The sequence below is a fragment of the Melanerpes formicivorus genome, unplaced genomic scaffold (genome assembly GCF_026170545.1).
Source record: "Melanerpes formicivorus ecotype bairdi unplaced genomic scaffold, bMelFor1.0.p_v2 SCAF_24, whole genome shotgun sequence".
NCBI classification, from domain to species: Eukaryota; Metazoa; Chordata; class Aves; order Piciformes; family Picidae; genus Melanerpes; species Melanerpes formicivorus.
Genome location: NW_027142376.1, coordinates 12,433,054 through 12,456,467, shown reverse-complemented (window position 1 = coordinate 12,456,467; position 23,414 = coordinate 12,433,054). Strand labels below are relative to the sequence as shown.

General features: G+C 45.4%; 1 protein-coding gene across 2 annotated transcripts in view; it reads left to right on the top strand.

Moving 5' to 3' along the window:
* The first annotated feature begins 85 nt into the window (after positions 1-85).
* TRIM71 (tripartite motif containing 71) overlaps positions 86-23,414 on the top strand; it is a 62,216-nt gene continuing 38,887 nt past the window's right edge. The window contains exons 1-2 of one of the 2 annotated variants that reach the window (XM_068152918.1): positions 86-247; positions 1,067-2,663. In XM_068152918.1, the coding sequence (XP_068009019.1) occupies positions 1,815-2,663 (849 nt within the window). In that variant the 5' untranslated portion in view covers positions 86-247; positions 1,067-1,814. Of the gene's footprint in view, positions 248-995; positions 2,664-23,414 lie in introns of both variants that reach the window. The other variant, XM_068152919.1, reaches the window with a different exon arrangement.

The window sequence follows — 23,414 nt, the reverse complement described above, 5'->3', positions numbered from 1 at the left end:
CTCCCGCACGCCGCGCAGCCCCAGTGCCGGCGGCCGCAGCGGGGCTAGAGCTAGCGCCGCCGCGAGTACTGCGGGCCACGCCGAGGCAGGCCATGCGCTGCTCCGCGCTCTGAGCTTTCCACCCTCCGCACCCCGAGGGCCGTGCCGCCCGGCTCTGCCCCTCCGCACCCCGCCAGGCAGGGGGAAGGCGCCCGGCGCGATGATTCTCTCCGGATCCCACGCCGCCTGGGATAGTGCCGCCGCATCAGTGAGTAATTCCTGCTAATTCACCCCCTGGGGCTGGTGGGCTTTGGCTTGGCAGATCGCGGAGAAGGCGGGCGGTTTGCGTTTTTGCCGCTTTCCTCCTTCCCCCTCTTCGAGTTTTATGTTATTTTTGTTTTCTCAATAAAACACCACGCGAAGAGGCGAGATGACAAAGGAAATGTGATCCTGGGCGCTGCAGGGGCTCAGAGCGAGCGAGAACCGGAGAGGAGGAGGGAGGGGGTGACCGTAGCGCGCTCAGATAGCATTGCACAGCGGCTCCAATTTGTGCGAGCGAATATAATACCCCCCCATGAATAATTCAAGGCGGCCGGCGGGGACCTGCCACTGCTCCTCTGCCTAGCCGCGGCCGCTGCAGAGTGCGAGAGCCGCCAAGCCCGCGGTGCTGACTGGCCCGCACCCGGCCGGGAGCCGCTGGGCACCGCGTGTTGTGGGGCTGCCGTGTGCACGGCGCGGCTCTCCGCGGGGAGCCCCGCTCACAGGAAGACGGCCGGTGGGAGCTTGAGCGGTGAGAGGAGCTGCTCTTCGCTGTCCCCAGAGCCCTTTTTCCCTTCCCATCTCCTTCTCCTCCTCTGTGTCCCGCCAGCGTGAGCCTCTGCCGGTGGGGTGGGCATCAACGCCGCCCTCCATCCCCACCCCCAGTCATGAGGTGGTGGAGCAGGCGGCGGCGGGGGAAGACTGGAGCCGGAGAAATCTGCCTGGCCACTGTGTTTCAGTGCCTCTCTCTCTCCTAGAGCTGCTCTGGATTGCAAAAGTGGAGGGGGGAACTGAAACGAAATTTCCCCTTCCCCCCCGACAAGCACAGGTTTAAAGGAAAAGAAGAAAAAACCCAACGCCCCAAGAAGAAAGAGAGAAACTTGAGTTAAACCCCTGCTGCTCCCCACCAGCGTTCTCCCGATTCGGCGAAGAGGGACTTGCACTGCCGCGTCGGCGCCCCAGCCCCGTCCTGCGGCCGTGGGAACTAGCGTCGAGTCCCGGCGGACAGAGGTCCGGTCCCCGCTGGATGCGGTGGGGATCGAGCAATTGGCGCCCATGCACTTTCTCTTTAGAAAGAAGACAAGTAACCAAACCACGTTGTCAAACTGCTGACCCAAGAGGGAAATGCGAAGACTATGTGAGGTATTGACTGCTCTGGGAATCGATACAATTTGTCTAATGCAACAGGGAATCGGGGGTTAAGTACATGTAAGGGAAGAGAGGATCCGTTTGCTGAGAGAAGACGGGACAGCTACACCTTGATACCAAAAATAACGCCCCGCAGCAGCGAGCCCGGAAGCGGCGGCAGCGAGGTACGAGGACGGGATCCAGCTCTCTGCAGACCACCGGATCGATGACATCGTATTTGCAAAACTGGCCAATCGATCCCACTTGGCAAAACGACTGATCGATGGCAGCTTGCTCGTAAGCCGCTTGTAAAGCTACCTTCTCCCCACGCCTTTCGAAACGCCCCTCGTAGCCTTTTTTTTTTTTCCCGCCCACACTTTTTTTTGTGAGGTAGGGGAGATCCACTTTTGCGCCCCCCCTCCTCCATCGGGGAGTCAGGCCCATCGCAAATGGCATCGTTTCCTGAGTCCGACTTCCAGATATGCCCGCTGTGCAAGGAGATGTGCGGCTCGCCGGCTCCCCTCTCCTCCAACTCCTCCACCTCATCGTCTTCTTCACAGACCTCCAGCTCCTCCGGAGGTGGCGGCTCCTCCTGCGGTGGCCCGCCACGGCGGCTGCACGTCCTGCCCTGCCTGCACGCCTTCTGCCGCCAGTGCCTGGAGGCGCAGCGGCACCCCGGCGCGGGGGACGCGCTCAAGCTGCGCTGCCCCATCTGTGACCAGAAGGTGGTGATCTCGGAGCCCTCGGGCATGGACGCGCTGCCCTCTTCCAACTTCCTCCTCAGCAACCTGCTGGACGTCGTCGTTGTGGCTGCCACCGCCGACGAGCAGAAGAACGGCCGCGCCACCGGGCCCGCGGCCGGCTCCGGCGCGGGAGGGGGCGGCGGCAACAACCGCCACCACGGTCGCCCGCCGCCGCCGCACCGCGCCGCCGGCTCCTCGCCCGCTACCGCCGCATCGGCCGCGCCCTCCTCGACGTCCTCCTCCTCCTCAGGCGGCAGCTCGGCGGCGCTCCTGCTGCGACGACCCCACAGCCGGCAGGGCGAGCCCCGCTGCAGCTCCTGCGACGAGGGCAACGCCGCCAGCTCCCGCTGCCTCGACTGCCAGGAACACCTGTGCGACAACTGCGTGCGGGCGCACCAGCGCGTCCGCCTCACCAAGGACCACTTCATCGAGCGCTTCGCCGCTGCCGGCCCCGGTGCCCCGCTCGCTCTCAGCCCGCCCTACCCCGCCTCGCCCTACAACATCCTCTCCGTCTTCCCCGACCGGGCCAGCTACTGCCAGCACCACGACGACGAGGTGAGCGAGTGCGCGGCGCGAAACGGGAGGGGGACAGCCGCGCTCCCGCCCCTGCCCGGCGCCAGAGGGCCCCCTCCCGCCTCGCACCCTCTGGCGGGCGGGCCGGCAGTGGAGGGCGGGTGGTGGCAGGGACGAGCCGCGGTGCTTCTCCCACCTTGGGAGGCTGTTGACGCGCGCGGCTCTGGGGTAGTCTCGCGGGGGGGGACGACAGGGCCTGCCCTCCGATGGCCAGCGCTGGGGGCGGGAGCCGCTAACGGTTTGGGGGAGAGCTCTCTCCGGGCGCCGCTCCGCGCCGCCGCCTGGCAGGAAGAGGAGGAGGTGCGCCGGGGAAGCCGCTGCTGCGGGAGACGGTGGTCGGAGCCTCGGGCTGCTGCCGGTGCTGCCTCTCGGAGGGCGCTTGGGCGCCTAGCGAGGGGTGGCGAGGCCCTGGAGATAGTAGTGAGAAGAGTGTGGTGTACCCCGAGCCCCTAATGTTTCTTTGTGCAAAGTTGAATTAGCGCGTTCGGTACGTAGCCCATCGAAGAATAAAGAAATTAATAAGGGCTGGAAGATAATAGTAACGACGAAAAAGGTCTTTCGGCTACCTTCAGTTAAAAAAAAAAAAGCGGGGGGGATTGCAGAAATGATCCTTGCCTGTATCAGCTGCATCTGGTAAGCTGCAGCTCTTGGATGACGTTTTACTTGCCCCTGTGGTGCAAATGAGAGCTTTACACAAACAGAAATGCGAACGTGGTTTAGTGCTCTGGACTTCAAATGCTTTGCTCCCGAGTTTCCTTTCTGATAAGTATTATTTCACAGATCTTCAAAACTTACTTGAAAGCGTTTTAAGTTTTATTGGGATGTAGTTTCTTGCTTATGGTAGTTTGGAGCTTGATTTTCATCTGAAATTTGAGTCAGCTGTGGGGATTTTACTGGAATTTTCCATTAACTTGAGTGTTGGACATGGTTTCCTCCCAGTATGGATTTCAAGACGGCAAAACAAGCCACCTCAGGGGAAAAACCTGAGGACAGTTACACAAGAGTTTTCTGTGGGATGCTTGCTTAACTGATACGTGAAGATGTTTAGCCTAGTGAAATGTGATGCCTTTGTTTTCGGTTTGCAAAGATGCTTTTTCTGTCCCCTCCAATGCAGTTGTATGTCCGAAATAATTTCCGAAAACGCTTCAGAAGGTATTTTCTGGTCTCTTGAAGTTGCTAGTGCCAGAGGACAGAAAGTAGGAATTCTGTGGGAAAAAAAAATGTAAAATGATATTTGAGGTAGTGGGGCTGTGCTGGAGGGGCAAGGAAACTACATTGCAGAAAACCCAACCGAGCAAAACCTGCAAAACGAACAAACCTCCAAAACCCAGCAACTTCAGAGGAATTGGCCTGTGTGTGGCTTTTTGGGGTATCCAAGTGTCTTCCTGCTCAGACTTCCAAAAGAACGTGCATAATAATGCTTTGCTCCATTCCGGCATTCAGCATGTTCTTAATGTGCTAAAAAAGCTGCGTTTCATTCATTTGGAAGTACAACTTCGGACTTGTGGTATGGGCTAAGAAGCTTCTGGTTCGTGCGTTCTCGGTATGACAATTTATTGTTCAAGTGTGTAAAATAAAACAATTGAGGGCTCTTGGCCATAGCATAGACTATTCAGCTCTATCTACCACCACGTGCTGAAGACTAGCTAGGACCACTGCTCCAAGGCATTTTGTAGAATTAAAAGCTTTAATTGTAAAGGGAAAAAAGGATACCCTAGCTTTGCTTAGAGTTTTTCTAGAACTCCTTACAAAAAAAAGCTTGTTAACTTACTTTACATAGCTAACTTCGTTCAGCAGTGTGTTTTGAAAAGAGTACCTGTCTCTTAGGAGTGGTTTTGGGTTGGTTTTTATGTCGTGTAGATCTAGAAGTCGTTCTAAGACAAGTCAAAAATATCAGGCCTTGGGCTCCCATTGAGAGGCTTGTATTCTCCAAGCTGATGGTCTCTACTATTGGTCTTGATTAGTGGGTGTTGGTGGTTCCTTACTGTGGGTGTGCCTGATCAGTATTTATTTTTGACTCAAAGGGAAATATTTGAGAGAGACTGACTGTTTGGAACAGTTTTTACTGTGTATCTTTCCTCACTTTTGCCAAGCATGCAGGTGAGTCATAACAATTTTTTGGAGAAAGGGTGGCTGCAAAACCGAGCCTTATTGCTAGTCTAAGAATGCTATCTACAGCCTCATGAAAGAAAGGATAATGACAGCCTTCCAAGACAGTACACGAGTGATGCGCTAAGTATGTTAGCTGTCTAATAGTATAAAAACAAACCTAAAATGCAAGGCAGGAATGGTAGCTTGAAACCTTAGTTACAAACTCTGGTTCTGCTCAGCAGGTTAAGTGGGAAAATCTGGTGACAGAGCAGGGTATTCCCTCAGAATAATGTCATGCAGGTTAATTTTGAGCATAGGCAGATCTCACGTGTAAACTAGCAGAACAGTAATTCTTTTGGATGCAGAGCTCTCTTTCCTCACTCTGTTTGAGATCAGTTGTAAAGAATATGACTGAATGTCCCTGAGGTTTTTCTGGGCCAAAGCAGATGGCTGTCTTTTTTCTACCTTCTCTCCTAGAGCATGATAACTCCTGTTCTTCCAACATCACTATGTTACCTTTGCTTTCATTCCTTTCTGGTCTTTCCACCTTTCCTTCTGGGAACCACTGTCCATTTGTCATAATTTTTTCCTCCTTCCACTCCCATTTTGAGACTCCCTCCAGTGAGAAGGGAAATAGCACCGTGGGTGGTTACTGACTGGATGTTTCAACTTTCAAGCAGTTGCTTATCCTTTCAATGCAGAGAAATGCAGATTTTTGTCTCTCTACTGGGATGTCTGTAGCAGTCTCTTAATGAGTTGGTTCTGGTCCCAGTTGAGCTCTGGGGTACATGCAGTCACTGACAGCAGAGAATACTGCATGTTAATGTAGTGGCAAACATTAGAGTGGAAATCTGAACGCTTTTCAGAGTGGCATTTGCCTGCAAACACTGCAGTGGTGCATGAAAGAAAAGTAAACCCCTGGACACAAAAAAAGGGGACAAGTCTTTCCTTGGCCTAGAGCTGCTGTTGAAACCCAGTCTGGTTGCTTACCACTTGGAACTTTGCTGTCTGAGGTAAAATGCTACCTGGGCAGCAAGGGGAAACACATATCTCAGATATTTCAAAGCATTCTCCAAGCGTGGCAATATTTGTGTGTTCAACCCTGATTTCTTTTCTCTGTATGACCCCATTTGTTGTATGGATAGAACTATAAATGTTACAGTAGTAACCAGGTGTTAGTGTCATTAAAAGCCACTAGAAAAGGACTTAAACGGTTTTCATTTAGTCTCATCCATAATGAAATAAAACATGCTAACTGGCATGATAAAGTGTATTTGACTGTCATCGCTCAGACCGAAAGAGAACCTCTTTTTTTTCCCTCTAGAAGTATGAACAGACTACATGCCAAACCAGATGCTTAGAAAATGTTGGAACAACTGCAGGATACTTGGCTTGCATAGATAAACAACCTGAATTCAAATGAGTCTGTTGTGGAAAGGGTTCAAAGTATCAAATAATACAGGGTTTCTTCTATGCCGACTCAGCTGCTTACGTGCTTTAGTATCACTTGGTGCTAACGGTGGATGGCCAAAACACTTCAATAGCAGGCTTCCAGCGCTTTCTGTGGGAAGTTTGGAGTTGCCAAATTCAGTCAGTGTAATGGTCTGTGACCATCTAGTTCTCATTCCGTTTTAGAAGTGGTTTACAGACTCCAAGGCAAAGCCCTGTAGCAGCATGGCTCCCCTGCAAGAAAGGACTTGAAAATTCTTTCTTGCCTCAGCCACACTCAATTCCTTTTGCTTGCATCAGTTCTAGCTTCCTCATCGATCAGATTAATTCACAAACTCAGAAGTTCCGTGCCAGGTGAGTGAAATGGCTGGGGTTCTTTAGGCTAGAGAAGAGGAGGTTGAGGGAAGACCTTATTCTCTACAACTGCCTGAAGGGAGGCTGGAGCAAGGAGGGAGCCAGCCTCTTCTCCTTGATGACAAGTAACAGGACTAGAGGGAACAGTTACAAGCTATTCCAGGGAAGGTTTAGGCTGGGTATTAGGAAATGCATTTTAACTGCCCAGGGTGATGGTGGAATCATTATCTCTGGGAGTGTTCAAGCACCATGTGGACCTGGTGCTTAGGGACATGTTTTAATGTGGGCCCTTCAGTGCTGGGTTGAGGGTTGGACTGGATGAGATTTGAGGTCTCTTCCAACCAGATATATTCTGAGATACTCTGTATGAGGAAAAAGGAGGAACAGCCTGGCTAGGATGGAAGAATAGGCTTGATATGGTCCTCCTTGCCATCACTGGTAAACACTGAATAACACAGTGCTCCTTACAATGTCCACCCATAATCTCACCAAAACAGTTAATACCAAGGGATTAATATGCTTCTGTGCCAGCTTCTGTGTTTCTTGCTCAAAGGCTACTTCTAATTAAACTGCAGTATGGGATGCAGGCTCTTGTTTTTCATTTTCCTAATGTTAGTTGTTGGTTTTTCTACCTAACAAAATCATTACAACTGAAGAACTGCATCGTGGAGTTTCTGGTCTTACTATGCAATACTGTGTTGTGTTGCTGCTGTTGTGGCTACTTTAGCTTTAGAGGAGAATGTCCACAGGAGCTAGAGAAATTCTTACTTCCACAACATGTAAGAAACTGCATATGCTTATTTATAATGATGCAGCCTTAATTTACTGCTACTTACTGTGTCTTTTCTGATACCAAATGCACATGCAGGTGCCCATTCTGAAAACAATACTATGGATTTGGTTACTGATACTTGTTTTCTTTCTTTCTTGATGAAGAAAGTAGGGTAGTGAGTTATTTTGTTCATATGTAGTCTATGTAATGTGGATTTAATGTCTTTAGAACAATGAAGAGTTTTAATAATCTTTAACTTCACACTGCTTTTTAAACTTACAAATACTGTTCAGATGGTTGGTGCTAAGCAGATCACATTTTGGATTACTTCACTTTCCTTTTAGCTGCTCCTTCCCCATCACACCTTTTGGTTCCTAGATCTTCCTGGTATGTAAAAACATTTTGACTGGTTCTGTTTTGCAAGAGAACAAAAACTTTGCTGGGCTTAGAACAGCTACAGTGTCATACTGGATAGAAGCAAAACCTTTTTCCTTGCTTTGCTGTGACTGATGTTCAAACATTCTCAGCAATTTAGGGTAAATACAGCAAAGTTTTGTGTGGCTTTTTTCTGTGGTGATAGTTTGATACCATTATGCTACTGGCCTAATTAAATAGGACTTCAGATAGCTTCCAGTGAGTAAAAATTGGAAGAGACAGAAATGTCTTTCTAGGCAGCTTTCATGGCCTGTCTTTACTTTTGGGAATGTCCTTGGAAAAAACCATCAGTATCAATACAGTAGAGACTTGCAGGTTGCAGCACAGATTTCAGATTATAGTAACTTCCTTGAAAATAGGGCTGGAGGTGTGCATACAATAGGCATGAAACTACTCTGTACTGAGAATTTAATTTTCTTTTTAAGCTCAGTGTTGCTAAAACTGACAAAAGACACCTTGTAAGTTGGAGAGAGGGTCTTCTCAATGTAGTGAGGAAGTCCTGTATCACACATAAGATGAGTTTCTCATTTTAGCTAAATCTTCAGAGCATTGAAACATGCTTGCTAGACCATGCTTCCTTAGAGGAAAACTACTTAGTTCCTCTGTTTTAAAGTTAAGAAGCTATCATTCTTCTTTCAATACTATCTTGACCCTGTCTCTTCCTAGTTCTCCTCCCATGCTCCCTTCCTTCCTGCAGAATTGTTAGTGTCTTTCCATCAGACAAAGAATCATGATGTGTTGAGAGCGCAGACCTAAGCTGGGTGAACAATGCTCTGAATGTAAGACTAATGTTACCACAGATAAGATTTCACAGGAGGGGTTTGTTGTCTTTAGCTATAATCCACTTTCAATAGAGCTGTTACAAATATAATCATATAGTAGATCATGATTATGTAGTTGATACTTTTTATTAGTGCTTTTACCCTATCATTGTAAGTCTTAATTAAAAGTGTAGAAATACTGGATGGGAGCATGACTACAGCTTGGCAATGCAAGTATTGGCTAATGTAATGCATGGGTGTCCCTGATCCCAAGATATATTAAGCACATGTCCTTGCTTTTAGCTGTTCTCATCATGGGCTCAGCTGCAAATCCTTCCATGGGTTTTCTACTTTCTTTGGTGGTGCTTATTGAAAGGCTGTGTGTGGGTGGGATGGGTTTGGTCCTCTTGTCTAGCAAATTGTGCTTGTGCATCCAAACATGTTAAAGAATCAGAGCAATGCTATTTTTTCTAATGGGTTCAAAAGATTCTTTATTATGCAGGATCACTTGGGACAACCACTTTTTCCATCCCTGTGCCATCATAAAGAGAACTTGTATGTGACTAATGTAGCAGTAGTACTTTCCTTAAGCTATTTTGACTCTTGATCTGCATTCTTCCTCTTATCAGCCCTCAACAAAACAAATTTTGACTATGAAGTCAATAGCTAATGTTGTTTGGGAACTAAACTGACCAGCTTTGAATGCTCTAGCTGTTTAGCATGAAAAGGAGTTAAATTCAGTACCCACAGATGAGGCTCACAAACATTTTGTGTTCTACCATGCTGCCTCTTGAATCTGTGTGCAGCACTGGCACTAACAAGAATGACCTCAGTTACATGTTCAATGGAATAGAATTAACCAGGTTGGAAAAGACCTTTGAGATCGAGTCCAACCTATCATCTAACACTATGTAATCAAGTAAACCATGGCACCAAGCACCCCATCCAGTCTCTTCCTAAACACCTCCAGGGATGGTGACTCCACCACCTTCCTGGGCAACCCATTCCAATGACCAATCACTCTTTCTATGAAGAACTTCTTCCTAAGAAGAGCTCAATTCACTTGAGTGTATAAGATGCATTTCCCAAACCGTGGATGGCAAGCTTGGTGGATAGGATGATGTCTGGTGAGCAGCTTTTCTATATATGTATGTGAAATACTTCTGAAGTGACTAAGGCTTGGACTGGAAACTTTCTGCTATATGCCTCTGCACTGGTGCTGACTCGGAGAAGGGGTTTACCTTATAGCAGCAGGTAGGTAATCTGAGGCAATCCCTAAACTTGTCTCAATAGCAGTGGGTGTAAGTCACTTTCCAGAGTTCTTAAATTCTGGGGACTGAGATGTCTTCAGTGCTGTAGTGGAAATCATCTCTACTCAAAAAAGTTAGTATTTTAAACTTGTTCCCAAAATGGGCAGGTTAATCCAACCAAAGGATGCTGTTATGCTAAGTATTTGTCTTACAAAGATGACAAGTAATTGCTAAGGTGGTTCTTAATACCAGTACTTCACAGGACTGTAAAAATAGCAGCTGCCTGCCTTTGGATTTTAAGGCAGGGAAGAATAGACCTTTAGTGAGCTAAAGTAATATATAAACTTGTGTTGATTCATTTTCCCTTCAGTGTTGATCTCCATGGATAACTGAGATATTTAAAGATACTTTGTCAAGTTTGCTAAACCTTATCTCCTGCTTGTTTCTATGCATTATGTGCCCATCCCATGCATTCTCTAGATACCCAATGTTATAAATTACCATCTACTCAAAGATTTCCTAGTTAAGGTCTTGTGAATGTACAGAACTACCCAAATTCTTTTCGGTCTAAAAGCCTGTCAGGGATGCAAGATTCAGAAATGAAACTTCAGGGGAATTATCAGATGGTAGAGTTCGTGGCTGTATCTTCTCCATACCCATGTTGTCTTGGGTTTTGTCATGTTTGTGTGTTTAGGTTGGGTACTTGCAGTCCAGAGTGGCAGGCATATGCTAGAAGACTAATTTTATACAGCCTTTTGTTCAGCTGCTCTTGATTAACAAAAGGCAAACTATCATTCGGGGAAAATGTCAGCTATCAAACTTCAAATCCTCCCCTTTTCCCTCCCCCTTCACTTCAGTGGTTCTTATTACTCAGGCCATTCATGCTGTCAGTTATGTGCACAATATAAGAATCCCTAGCCTTAAATCTTTGCTAGAAGCAAAGCTCAAAAGCTGGCTGCATTATGGATGCTGTTAAGCCTTTTGTAGTCCAACCTAGTGCCCGCATCAAGGCACTAGAGAATGCTGCAGTGAGGGTTGGTAGTGTGGTCTGTGAATCTCCACTGAACTAGTCAGCACTGTTCCCTGTTGCTTGAGGTTACTGCTGAGGTTACTGCTGTTCCTGATCTGTAACCTTGAGTAATGCCATCTCAGGTGATTGAGGGTGTGAGAGATAAAGATCAAGTTGGTAGCTCCCAGGGGCTTGATGTTGCTGTATGTATCTGTGGTTTGGAAGTCATCTATATAGTTCTGAAATGTTTTAGTAAGCACATGTATGAGGCAGAGTGAGCCTCTTACTCTGAGGAAAAACTTGCTAAGAAATGGTAAGAAGTAGCATGCCTCCAAGCCTTTTTTCCTTTCAAAGCAGTGCTGGTGAAGAGTTAAATTTCACCTCCCTGCAGCACACCCCGCCCCCACTGCTATATATGGCTTGCCCAAAGGCACTGGAGATTTAATACATTGAGGTTGGAGCGTGAAGGGGGTCTGCAGGCTGCTAGACAAAGTCACTCAAATTTCAAGAATACTTGATCCATACAGAGATGTTACTTGAGAAAGGTATGGCTTCTCAGTCAGAAACTGTTTGCCAAATAAGGCAGAGGAGTGTGTCCTACTAAACTGTTTTTGTGGCTAGAAGAGCAATTTGGAAACCAGATTTTCTTTAATTGATGACTGATAAGCAAGCCAGCTAGAGTTGAGAGGCATCTCCTTGCAGAGAACAATGGTTATATGTAGGGGGAAATGAAGACTGTGATATTCTCACTGAAGTGCTTGCAGGGTACAGAAACTATTAACAGATAACCAAGTTCTGTATTGTATCATACTGAATTGACTGATCAAATGGCAACTGGAACTTTTCCCCTTCTAGTTACTGTAGAACCAGCTGTAATGTCAGTGGTGTCCCAATGTACTGCATTTGGTTCCAACTGCTGTTAAAGGCTTTTAAATGCATGGGCAAATATTTTGGAGAAAGGAGGGACTAGTTAAAAAAAAACACAACAAAACCCAAACAAAATTTAAACCTCAACACTCAAAGTAAAACTCAGAACTGGAAACATCAGACAGTGGTCTGGAGTGGATTCTACCATGACAGAAATAACTATCAAACTAACAACAAAACATTAGGGAATTAGAGGGTGAAGAACCAAATAATTACTGGAACACTGAGGTCTTGGTTTTCCCAGCACTGCTCTTGTACTTAAAATAGTAACTGGAGGAAGATGTATTATTCTTCTTGATTCTTCCTCCCTTGTATTTAATAGAATTTCAAGTGAGGGGATGGATGTAATCTTTCCACTATAATTGAAGCATTGATAAAATTAGAATTGGGAATTAGATTAGGGTGAAATGCTGGCTGTTGACAGTGTCCCCCATGGTAACGTCATGCCCTTTCTTAGAGTGGAGGTGTCATCTGCTTTCTGTGTCTTACACAATGTGCATTTTAATTGACAGTACTGTTTCATGGTAGCTCTTGCTCTGCTCTAGAAGTACTTGTTTTTCCAAGGCCTCTGAGCCTCTTCCTAGAGCAGAGGAAACTAATGTGACCATTGAGCTTCCTGTTGATGAAGCGTGGCTGCCTTACTTCAGTGGTGTTGTATGGGTGTTGGTAGCATGGTTAGTATGGAGCTTAGTGGGCAGTCTAAGCAGACTAATGTCAGTGCAAGCAAGCCTTGGAGGATCTGGAGCTGGCTTTCTTCACATAACTGGTATGCTTCTGGAGGGCTATCTACTCCAAACCTCAGGCTACTCTTAAGAGGTCCTTTTCCCAATGACAGACGACATATAAATGCATACAGATTTGATATACTTAATTTCAATAATGGTGGCTTATCAAAATGTGATTTTTAACTCCCTGTTACTACCTTTGTGGCACAGTTGATGGTACCCTGCCTTTGCATCTTGTGAAAAAGTAGTTCAGTACATACCTCTGAATCTGAACTGTTAAATTCCAAACAATAGGAACTGTGTCAAGCCAGCCTAACTTCTTTGTCTTTCTACCAAAGACAAGTGGAAAGCCTCCAAGGCGAGGTTGGTGTGAGCTGGAAGGAGTGTGTGGGCATTCTATTGCAGTGGTTTACTACTGAAAGGATATTTTCAGGGAGCAATTGTATGCTTTGAGTGCATGTGATGCTGCTAGTTCAAATTTCTTTATCTAGGAAAGTAGGTCTTCCAGAAATTCCCAAAGAAACTTTCTAGTAGTTCTGTAAGTACTGCAATTTAGTGTGCATTCATTTCCTCTTATATGAGCCCTTTGCATTGACTAGGTGTAAGTAAGGTCAGCATGTCTTTGTAAAGACTGGAGCAGTTGGGTTCTCTGGCCAACTGCTTAAGCTTGTAGTGGCATACTATACACTCAGGCTTGGATTAGATCCAGAGGCTCTTCTTTCACCTGAACACTTGCTTGTCCATTTCATTACTTTTCGTATGCTTCTGAGTAAGTGAAGTGAGTGGAAGTAGTGCTTGATCACTGACATACTATGTTTACTGTAGACTGACATGTAGTAAATACTAGTGTTCCTCTCTTGGTCTCTTGTATAAAGCTTTTTGGTATTGTTGCCATTGATAGTAGAAATGGGAGAATCTTAATTTAAAAGTTCAGCTTACACTCTTCAAGCTGGAGGGAAAAGTCACATTAGCCATTCTTTTGGTTAACAATTTTATTTTCATCTCAGTCCTTAGATGCTGCAAGTAATTGAATTTTATTTATCTACAGACAGTACTAGAAATTTTACAGTTGCTTTTGGGGTATTAAAACTACTCACCAGCTTTGTTTTAATTGGTGTCCTGTTTGCTCATCTAGCCACAAACTGTGTGGAAGACTTAGTGAGCTGGCTCCTTTGGTAGTTCTTTCCAGAAAAGGTATGCCTTTCAAGTAATAGCCTTGTGAATGGGATTTGAGTTTAGTATCTTCATCCTGCATAGGATGTCACTTCTGAAACTTAATGTCAGGCTGTGCCATTCAGCAAAAATACAGGGTTGCTAAAGAGTTTGAGCTGGTGAATCCTCTTGATGGTGTGGGTTCCATGCAGGGTCCAGGCACAGAAAGTTGCATTCACTGTGGGTGGGTGGGGGTTTTCAAGGTGGCTTACACAACCCAGCTAATTCCCTCACCAGCCTTGTACAGGTATCCCATATCACCGGAATCTGCATTGCCTTTTTGCTATCAATAAATGAAGGAATCAGATTCGAAGGAGGGAGGGCAGCAGAAAGTAACAGGGTGACCTGTCCCAAATACAAGAGGAAGGAAGGTGGTGCAATGCTCACTGAAATCATTGGACGATGGAGGAAGCAGAGGCAGTTTGAAGATGCTGTAGGGAAGAAGCAGCAAAGTACTGAAGTTCCTCTTCCTCTTGTCCAAACCTCCTCATATGTCTTTTTGCAGCCCTGCCTTAAATCTAACAACTCAGACTGGGAAAGGGAATTTAATAACTTGGATGCTTTGAATGAATTTTTGGCGAAAGCCATAGTTTTGCTTCTCAATATAAAGTGTTTTTGTGAGTAAACTTCTCACTTTTAAATATTCCTGTTTTGTTAGTGTAAGTCACTGTGTAAACATGGAGCCACATGTTCATTCCTCTCAGCTGTTCAGTGATGTTTTTTCTATTGCTATTAATTTGTCTTTATACAGTCAGGATGCAAACATTTTTATGTAGTATTTATGAGGGTTTGGCACACATAGTAAGGCTGACTTTTGCTAAATGAAAGATAAATACTGACAGTTAATCAATCTAGGAATAATGTATTGAACTAGTATCCTGTCAGAACTGCTGTTTTGTCTTCACTGATGTTCAATACAGCTGTGCCAGGAAAAAAAAAATATGGAAAGCTGTGTAGTGTGTAGTAACTGGTCCACAAGATGTCCTTCCATCTTAATTTGCATCTGAAATTACCATGGAGAAGCCTTGAAAAATACTGTCTTCTACTCTTTCAGATTCACTGTCCCACACCACATCCTGGTCTCCACTGGTGACACATGGGTTTGATGGGTGGACCACTAGATGGATAAGGAACTGGCTTGATGGCCGCACCCAAAGAGTGGCTGTCAATGGCTCCATGTCCCAGTGGAGGCCAGGGACAAGCGGAGTCCCTCAGGGATCAGTCCTGGGACCTGTCTTGTTCAACATCTTTGTGGGTGCCATGGACAGTGGCATTGAGTGCACCCTCAGCAAGTTTGCTGATGACACCAAGCTGTGTGGTGCAGCAGACACGCTGGAGGGAAGGGAGGCCATCCAGAGGGACCTTGACAGGCTGGAGAGGTGGGCACAAGCCAACCTCATGAAGTTCAATAAGAGCAAGTGCAGGGTCCTGCATCTGGGTCGAGGCAATCCCAGGCACAAATCCAGGCTGGGCAGTGACTGGCTGGAAAGTAGCCCTGAGGAGAGAGACTTGGGGGTGCTGGTGGACAAAAAGCTCAACATGAGCTCTCAGTGTGCACTTGCAGCCCGCAAAGCCAATCAGATCCTGGGCTGCATCAGAAGTGTGGCTAGCAGGTCGAGGGAGGTGATCCTCCCCCTCTACTCAGCCCTGGTGAGACCCCACCTGGAGTACTGTGTCCAGTTCTGGAGCCCCTATTACAAGAGGGATGTGGAGGTGCTGGAAGGTGTCCAGAGAAGGGCCACAAGGGTGATCAGAGGGCTGGAGCACCTCTCCTATGAGGACAGACTGAAGGAGTTGGGGCTGTTCAGTCTGCAGAAGAGAAGGCTCCCAGGTGACCTCATTGTGGCCTTCCAGGATCTGAAGGGGGCCTACAGGAAGGCTGGGGAAGGACTTCTCAGGATCTCAGGTAGTGATAGGACTAGGGGGAATGGAATGAAGCTGGAGGTGGGGAGATTCAGGCTGGATGTGAGGAGGAGGTTCTTCACCATGAGAGTGGTGAGACCCTGGAATGTGTTGTCCAGGGAGGTGGTCGAGGCCCCGTCCCTGGGGGTGTTTAAGTGCAGGCTGGATGAGGCTCTGTCCAGCCTGATCTAGTGTGGGGTGTCCCTGCCCATGGCAGGGGGGTTGGAACTAGATGATCCTTGTGGTCCCTTCCAACCCTGAATGAAACTATGAAACTATAATTAGCTCTCTAATATGAGCAACAACAAAAAACACAGTTTCAACTGAAAATACCACAGAATGCATGAAATTTAATAGCCTGGCTAGAGAAGACTGTATCTTTAATCAGTAATATTGGGTTTGAAGCTTAATGCTCTCCAAGGAGGAAGCATAAAAGGAAATGCTTTGCACAAGATAGGTGAGAGATGGGAAAGAGCAAGTATTGAATGTTAAACATAAAAATAGTGCTATCTCTCAGCTGAGATTGCTGTGCTACCCAAATATGCTATCAGCTGAAATGGCATGCTGTCTTGGAAGTCCTGTTTACCTCTTTCAGGTATTCCTCAGCATTCCTCAACAGTGCTACATTGCAAAATGCAAGTGCATTTGTATATAGCTTACCTTGGGACCGAAATCTGATGAACTACTCATGATAATGAGTATATTCTCATAACTCTTCTAGCTGCCTGTTCTTGGAACTGACAAATTCATTCCTTGCTTTGAGAACAACTACCTGATTCTGTGTTGGCTTAATGATTTTACCACAAAGCTTGTTGATACAAATTTTCCTAAGACGTGTAAAGAAATAGTTGCCTCTTGTATTAGTGGATTCTCACTTTGGAAATCAGTTGGCATTTTTCCATTTGGATTCTGTGCAGATACTTTGACAGCTGTATAGTTCCTAAGTAGGGTGGAATAATCCAAGGTGACTTCAACAGCTGTAAATCTGATAACTTGTTTTGGATGTACATGTTCTAATGAAGTGGCACATGTTTGTGAGCAGCATAATGTGGAGAGATAGGAAATTCTAGTGATCTGAAAGGAAAACCCTCTTCAGAGGCCCCTGTCTGACCCAGGGAAACTGCTGCCAGCAGCTCACTGGGAGCAAAATGGCTGTTGTTGAAAGATACTCCCAAGTCTGTGGGAGAATATCATGGTGTGGGGGTTATTTTTCCCTCTTTCATGTATGTGTTTTTCTTCAAGCAGGAGAGGCATGCCTGCCAAGTATGTAAGCCATGAGTTCTTTTCTGCTAAAACTAGGTAGAAATGCTTTCAGAATGGAAGATCTTTACAAATCAAAGTTCAAACAAAGAAACAAAACCAGCCAAACAAATTGTCAAAACACCCAGCTCTCATGTGGTCAAAAGCCACTTCTTGGAGCAAGCTGACTTGTTTCATGTTTGATCCCATATGGAGTTACGGAGGGAAACCATTCCTTGAGTGCTTTTGTTAAATAAAGCTGTTGCCATGAATTAAGCAACACTGCCCTGGAATGTTTCTGATCATGGTCTTGCAGAGCTTGTGACCTTTGCACTGAACATGTGAACTGAAACTTCATCTTCCAGTGCTCAATAACCATGTTAAAAATTCAGAGGTGAGGCAGTCTTGGGATTTCCTTAGGCTAGCACAAATGCCAAGTGAAATTTAAGTAGTGATTGATACAGTTACTCTTCCTTTCTTGTAAATTTGAGTCAAACTGGAAAAGCTGCGATTTTTATTTAAAAGCAGAAAATAACTTTCTCAAGTTAAACTGCATAGTGTCTTAATGCTTTCATTTATTGCAGCCTACCAAACCACTGAAATGTTGCCAGCTTCTTGTCTACAAGCATCCAGATGAATATGACACTATTACTGCTGCTCCTAGCAATTCTTTAACCAAGAACTGGATGTAGCACCTGAAGAGGCTGGCCTGCAGCTGAAAGGCAGAGAGGGGCAGTTTAAAACTTGTGCCTCTTGCAGTGTATCACTCTTTGGTGCCACCAGACTTCCCACCCTACTAGAATCCCATAAACAAGGAATGGTTTTCTTTATCAGGTAGAAGCACTGCCACCTCTTGGCTGTTCATTGTCCTGACCTTTTCAAAACCCCACTTTTTGTAGGTCTTTTTAATGATGTTTTCTGATGCTGTGTTTCTGAATGAGGTGGTTGTGTGGTGAAAGTCAACATCACATACTGCAGACTTGAAAGTTTATATGAAAATCTTAATTTACCAATTCTATGCTGGAACAAAAGGAAGAGGAGGTACTATCTGATTCAGTGACTCAGCTTGTTCTAGCTTATCTCTCTGTACTTAGTCTAGTATACACCTTTAAGGAATAAGATGGGCTTATGTCCTTGCTACCTCTGTGCTGCATTTTGTGGTCACATCTGAGACCAGGCAATTTCGCAGTGGTGCTGGCATCTGAATGCAATGTTTGACATAAGGGGATTGAGCCATGTTGCCCTAAAAAGTGATAGAACATTTCCTACTAATTGGAGCCTTGACCAAATTCAAATAGTGTTGACCAAATACTGAATTCATCTGACTGTGGGAAAAGGGCCATGTTAGGTCTGATTGTATTTCTGATACAAGTTCTAGTCAAGATGGCTTGAGGAATTGTTTAAAATATTCCAGCTTCAATATTAACTATATTCTGTGTGGTGCTGTCAATAACCCTTAGTTCCAGAATTGAAAGGGAAGCTATGCTTTCTCCTTCTGTCTTTTCCTATACACAGCCAGTGTTGTGCTGGTCAACTTCATTCCTGAGAATGATTAGGGAGGGGTGACTTCTTCAACCCAGTTAACTGTCCAAATAAGAAACCTGAATGAGCCTTGACTCTTAACAAGTCAAGCCAGTGAGGTGCTAGGAAGACTTCCTGCTTAAAACCTTCCTGTGTGAGAGAGGTCTGACTTGCCACTTCTCAGAGGACTTTTCCCATAGAACAACTCTGCAAAGCAGGAACCCCTATACCCCAAAGAGCTGTAATACCAGTTAGTGCAATCCCCATCCCAAGCAAGTCTTAGTGGAATGCAGAAACTTGCAACAGACAAGGTGCTTATAGAACATGAGAGTACTTCAGTGATTGAGTGGGATTGTAAGTATGCTAACAACCTCCTAACATCTGTATGGATGGAATTGATTTCTTGATGTGTAACTTAAATTCTGTGATGGAGATGGATGATCTGGGTTTTCAGTTCAAAGTTGCAGCTAGAAATCAGACTCGTTTGCATTGGAAATGCTTTTCTGAAGGTAGCCTGTTAGACTTCCCAGGCCCCTTCAAGTGTGGAGGTGGGAGGTCATGGTGAAGAAGTAGCTTTGCTCTGTGTCCCTAGTGTATGCACCTCTCATATGAGGCAGGTGTAAATCCAATTTCCTGTGAATGAACTTTCAAGTCTAGCCTCTGGGATGGTGGTTTGGAGTCTCATGTGGGAGCTGTTCAGCTTTTATAGAGCAGAGCCTGAGTGATTGGCCCGAGAGAATAAGGATGGCTTCCTCATCAGTAGGAGAGGTGTGTGTGTGGGGGCAGGATCTGGGGTGTCAGTCTGTGCTTCAGTAACTCTTCATATCGCTAACTTCTTTATCATGAGCTAAAAAAGCATGATTACTGAGTAGTAGTGCTGCAGCACAAAGTAGAAAAGAAGCTGAAGACATACATATTTGCCACAGCAAAAAGTTTTACTGTGTGCGTGCTTACTTTTGGGAGCTTGTTAGAGTGAGGAAATAGAAAAGGGTGAATGATAATATACAAACTTCACTAAGCTTTCCCTTACATCTTGGGTTTTTTTTTCTAAGCACCATTAGTTGTCTAGCTTTGAATCAGAAGGTGTGGAAGAGCTCTGAAATGTCATTATTGGATTTAAAGAGCAAGTACTATGACAGTCCCAGAGGTTTGTGAAATATTTTTGTTTAGCAGTACAAACCACCTAGTGTTGTGGTTTAAAGTGCATAAAGATTAAAGGTGTATTGTGCTGATACTGGCATTGATAAAACTGCTTTTCATGTCGTATTTTCCAGCATCCTTATTGTTGCAGTCAGCCGTAGTAGTGACTGCTGTTGTGTGGGGATGGTTATTTTCTTTGTTGGGGTGTTTTGGTACTTGCTGAAGGGAGGGGAAGGCAAGGTTGGCAAAGATGTTGCATCTGATAATTACTGGACAATAGACATTTTCACCAGTGTGGGGTTTTTTGTTGGTGTTTTGTGTAGGTTTGTGGTGTGTTTTTTTTAGCAGCCTATTCATTAGGATAAAATATTAACCTAACTAATGGCTAATTTGTGGTAAAAGTGAACAGATAATAGCTCCAAGCAATTCTGAAATTTCCATTATGATGGCAGTATTTTGACTGGAAGAACAAAAAAGGTATCTCAAGATTCCTTTTTCATGTTTTTTTGATAAAGCTGAGGAGTTTTTAACATCTCAAAACATGTTTGACCTCCCCACCTTTAAGCCATTTTGACACTCTTTACATTGCGTTTCAACAGGAAAGAAAGATCCTTTTTATAGCCAAATGGCTTCCTCCTCTTCTCCTTCTTTTCCCTTCCATCCCCCACCCCCAGAGTGCCTTTCTAGTGCTCAGGCTTTAGCTGCTGCCTGGATACTGGCTACATCTGTCTTGTTTAGATTGTCTTAAGAAAAGCAGCACAGAATGTGACCAGAGGGCCCACAACAAGATACATTTCTTTTGCTATTTGGGGAAAAAAAACAAGGCAGCCCTGCACTTGCTTCTGCCTGTTTTGAAATCACTCATTGGTAGGGCTGGTGAATGCCTTCTCTCCCTCACTGAAACAGTCAAAATCCAAAACATCTTAAAAGTTTTTAAGTTAAACATGATGATCACAGGACTGCTTCCTCTTACATGTCTTAGTTTGGAGTAACTGGGCTCTTGCTTTGAGAGCGCTCTTAGGCAGAGATTCAGCGAGGGATAAGGTTGCTCTGTGTGGCGTTTAGAGGTTTGCAATTCTGTGAAAATGTTTGTACTGACAGCAGACTGGGCCTTTGTACCAAAAGGGACAGTATTAAAAACTGATTTTTTTTGGATCTGAGCAGTTCTTGACATTTTGTGAGGATTGTGGTGTAAAAGACGGTGACTGTCAAGGAAAGAGTAATTATGTGGGGCAGACAAAGGACGGTCTAGTTCCTGTTTTGGGGGAATTTTCTGGTGTTTTTGAAGTACTGGGTGAAGACTGAAACAACAACAGTCTACACCAGTCAAAGAATGTTAGAAACTTGTGGGGTGGTGGTTCTGTGTTTCAAAGGTTAATCAGCTTGAGGGTTGGAGGGGGAGAAATGTGACTTGATCATGTTAATAAAATTCATCTGTAGTTTAAATGGATTTGCCCTTGTGCGTGTATCTTGTTACGCATAAAATAGGAGGTCTGAAAACATCATCATCATGTTCTCGTGCATTTACACCACAACCTGTGTCTTGGATGTTTTGAGGTGTTAGCTTTTGCTCAGGAGTTCCTTTATCACCCCTCACCCTGGATAATGTGTATTACAGTGAACTTCAGGGAACAGCAGAGAAAGGTATCAGGGAAAGAACTAGCTCTTGTAAGAACTTGTTACTCCTTGTTTTAATAATGGTTGCTATTTCTCTTCAAGAACTTATTAGCCATTTCTTTTTTCAGTCTTGTACTGAAGTGGATGGCTGTAGATACGAACTCTATTCATTGGAGCCATGGCACAAGGACAAAAGTATGTAGGTTTAGGAGATCTAACCTAAATAGAGGGCGCATGCTTTATTGGTGTGATGCTGTCCAAGAACTTTGTCCTTTAAATATCGTGGAAACTTTGCTGAAGTGAGACTGGGTTTCATGTCACTGTTTCCTCTAGTAACAGTGCTTGAACTTTGGAATCCACTTTCCCGGCTTTTGTGTGGGGAGGCAGAGCAAAATGGATGTTTGCACTGAACGCGGCACGTGCGCTGAACTTCAGATAACAATTATTTGGCTTTTTAGCATACTTGTATTTGGCATGTTGAACCAGCCATGCAGGCTTGTCCTATGTATTTGCACATGAGGTGCAGAAAGTAACCTGGTCAGCTTGCAGGAGACCTAGCATTCATTAACCATGTGCTGCTGAAAACTGGCTTGTAATCTTGTGCAGAGATGTGTAACCTAACCCAGCTCTGAGGCTGCTTCAGTTTGTGTGAAGAACCAAAGATTGTGAAGCACGTCTAGGATGCATTTTAAGGGCAGGCTCTACCCCAAAGACAGCTTCTCAGTACACATTGCCAAATTTGTAGAATGGGTAGCTAGGCCTAAAACTAAAGGAATGCTTGTAAAATGTGTTTCCCTATGAACATGTGGACTAAAGAAAATGGATTTGCAAAAAGTGAGTTTAATAACTCTGTTTCCTCCAGACTTGATAAATTTCAACTTAATTCATTGATTTAATGAAAATTAGAGGCCTAACATCTGTTGATTCTCTGCAGTCCTGACAAAGGTCACAAACTGGAAGAGGCTGTGCCCTCTTAAATCTCACCAGTATAGGCTAAGTGAAGTGCTGGCATGAATTGACATGCACACTAGCTGGATTTTGGCTTAGCCAGAAGAGTTGTGGAGCCTTGCTGCGTCGATAAACTGTAGACTTGGGTGGATTTCTGCCTGAAATGCCCTGCTTAATGCCCAAGACCTCTGTTTTGAAACCTGTGTACTACTTACTGTCTGTGCCTTTTCTCCACAGAAAATTGAGGAGGTGGGCAAGTGGGCATTGTACGTTAATATATTGGAATTGTTACCGAAATTTGAGAGTGTTTTTTTTCCAATTGGTGACTTGGGATGCTCCATCTCACTGCTAAAGTCTGTACTTGGCCCCTAGCTCTGTGTGGGAACACTTCTCTTTGGTGGGAAGGGGTTCAGTCCCCCCGCGTTACTGGGAAGGTGAACCTGAAAGATAAATGCTCTCCACATCAGCAGCCTATGACCGGAGGGAATGTGGCGGGCATTTGCGATAGCTTGTGTTGGAAAGCACTGATAACGATCTGCCATTTTTGCCCTAGTCATTGGAAGCTGACATTTGGTTTTTCGAGAGGCTCCTGAATGCCTCCAGCTCCTCAAAATGGAGGCTATTTGCCGATACAAAGGCAATCAGCAGTGCTGCCGGAGGGCGTTCCCTCCCCACCACTTGGCTCCTTTAGGCTGTGGCTCTGCAGTGGCCCCAGCGAGGGAAGAGCATGCTGCTGCTGCTGGGAGGAAGAGCATGCTGCTGCTGGGAGGAGGGGCAGCCGGCCCCTCAGCTCTCCGCCTGGCTGAGACCACCGCTTTATTCTGTGTCGGTACGGGGTTTTACACCTGTAGCAGTATTCCTCTCGCTTCCCCAACAATGGTACAACAAGCCATGGTAGGGAACTGAGCTCACTTGAGAACAACTCTTCTTTTTCTTGTGGATTATTGACCAGTTCATGGCAGTTTGGCGCTGCAAGGTGCCAGTGCTTGCATGAGAGAGCTGATTAAACCCGGGGGGTGGAAACTGATGGAGTGGTGTTTCTTTAACGGGAGGGCTTGCCTGGGTCAGTCTTCAAGCAGTTTTGTGGAAACCCCCCCCTGCATATTTGCTAACACAAATCTGAGGTGATGCAGCATGCTGCATCATGGAGTTGATCCATGCTTTATAGGAGTTCATAATCCTTTTGGAAGCAGAGCTCACTTACCCTGACTGCTTCCACAGCACGGCCCTGGGGACTTGCAATCCTGACTGGGATAGTTACCTGAAGTTGAGAATCTTTCAGGTCTGCATTGCTCCTGCCTGACGCCATGAAACCACAGTGCTAAACAGCTATCTCAAAGTTAAACCTTGAACTACATGCACCTCCAAGTCCAAAGTATTG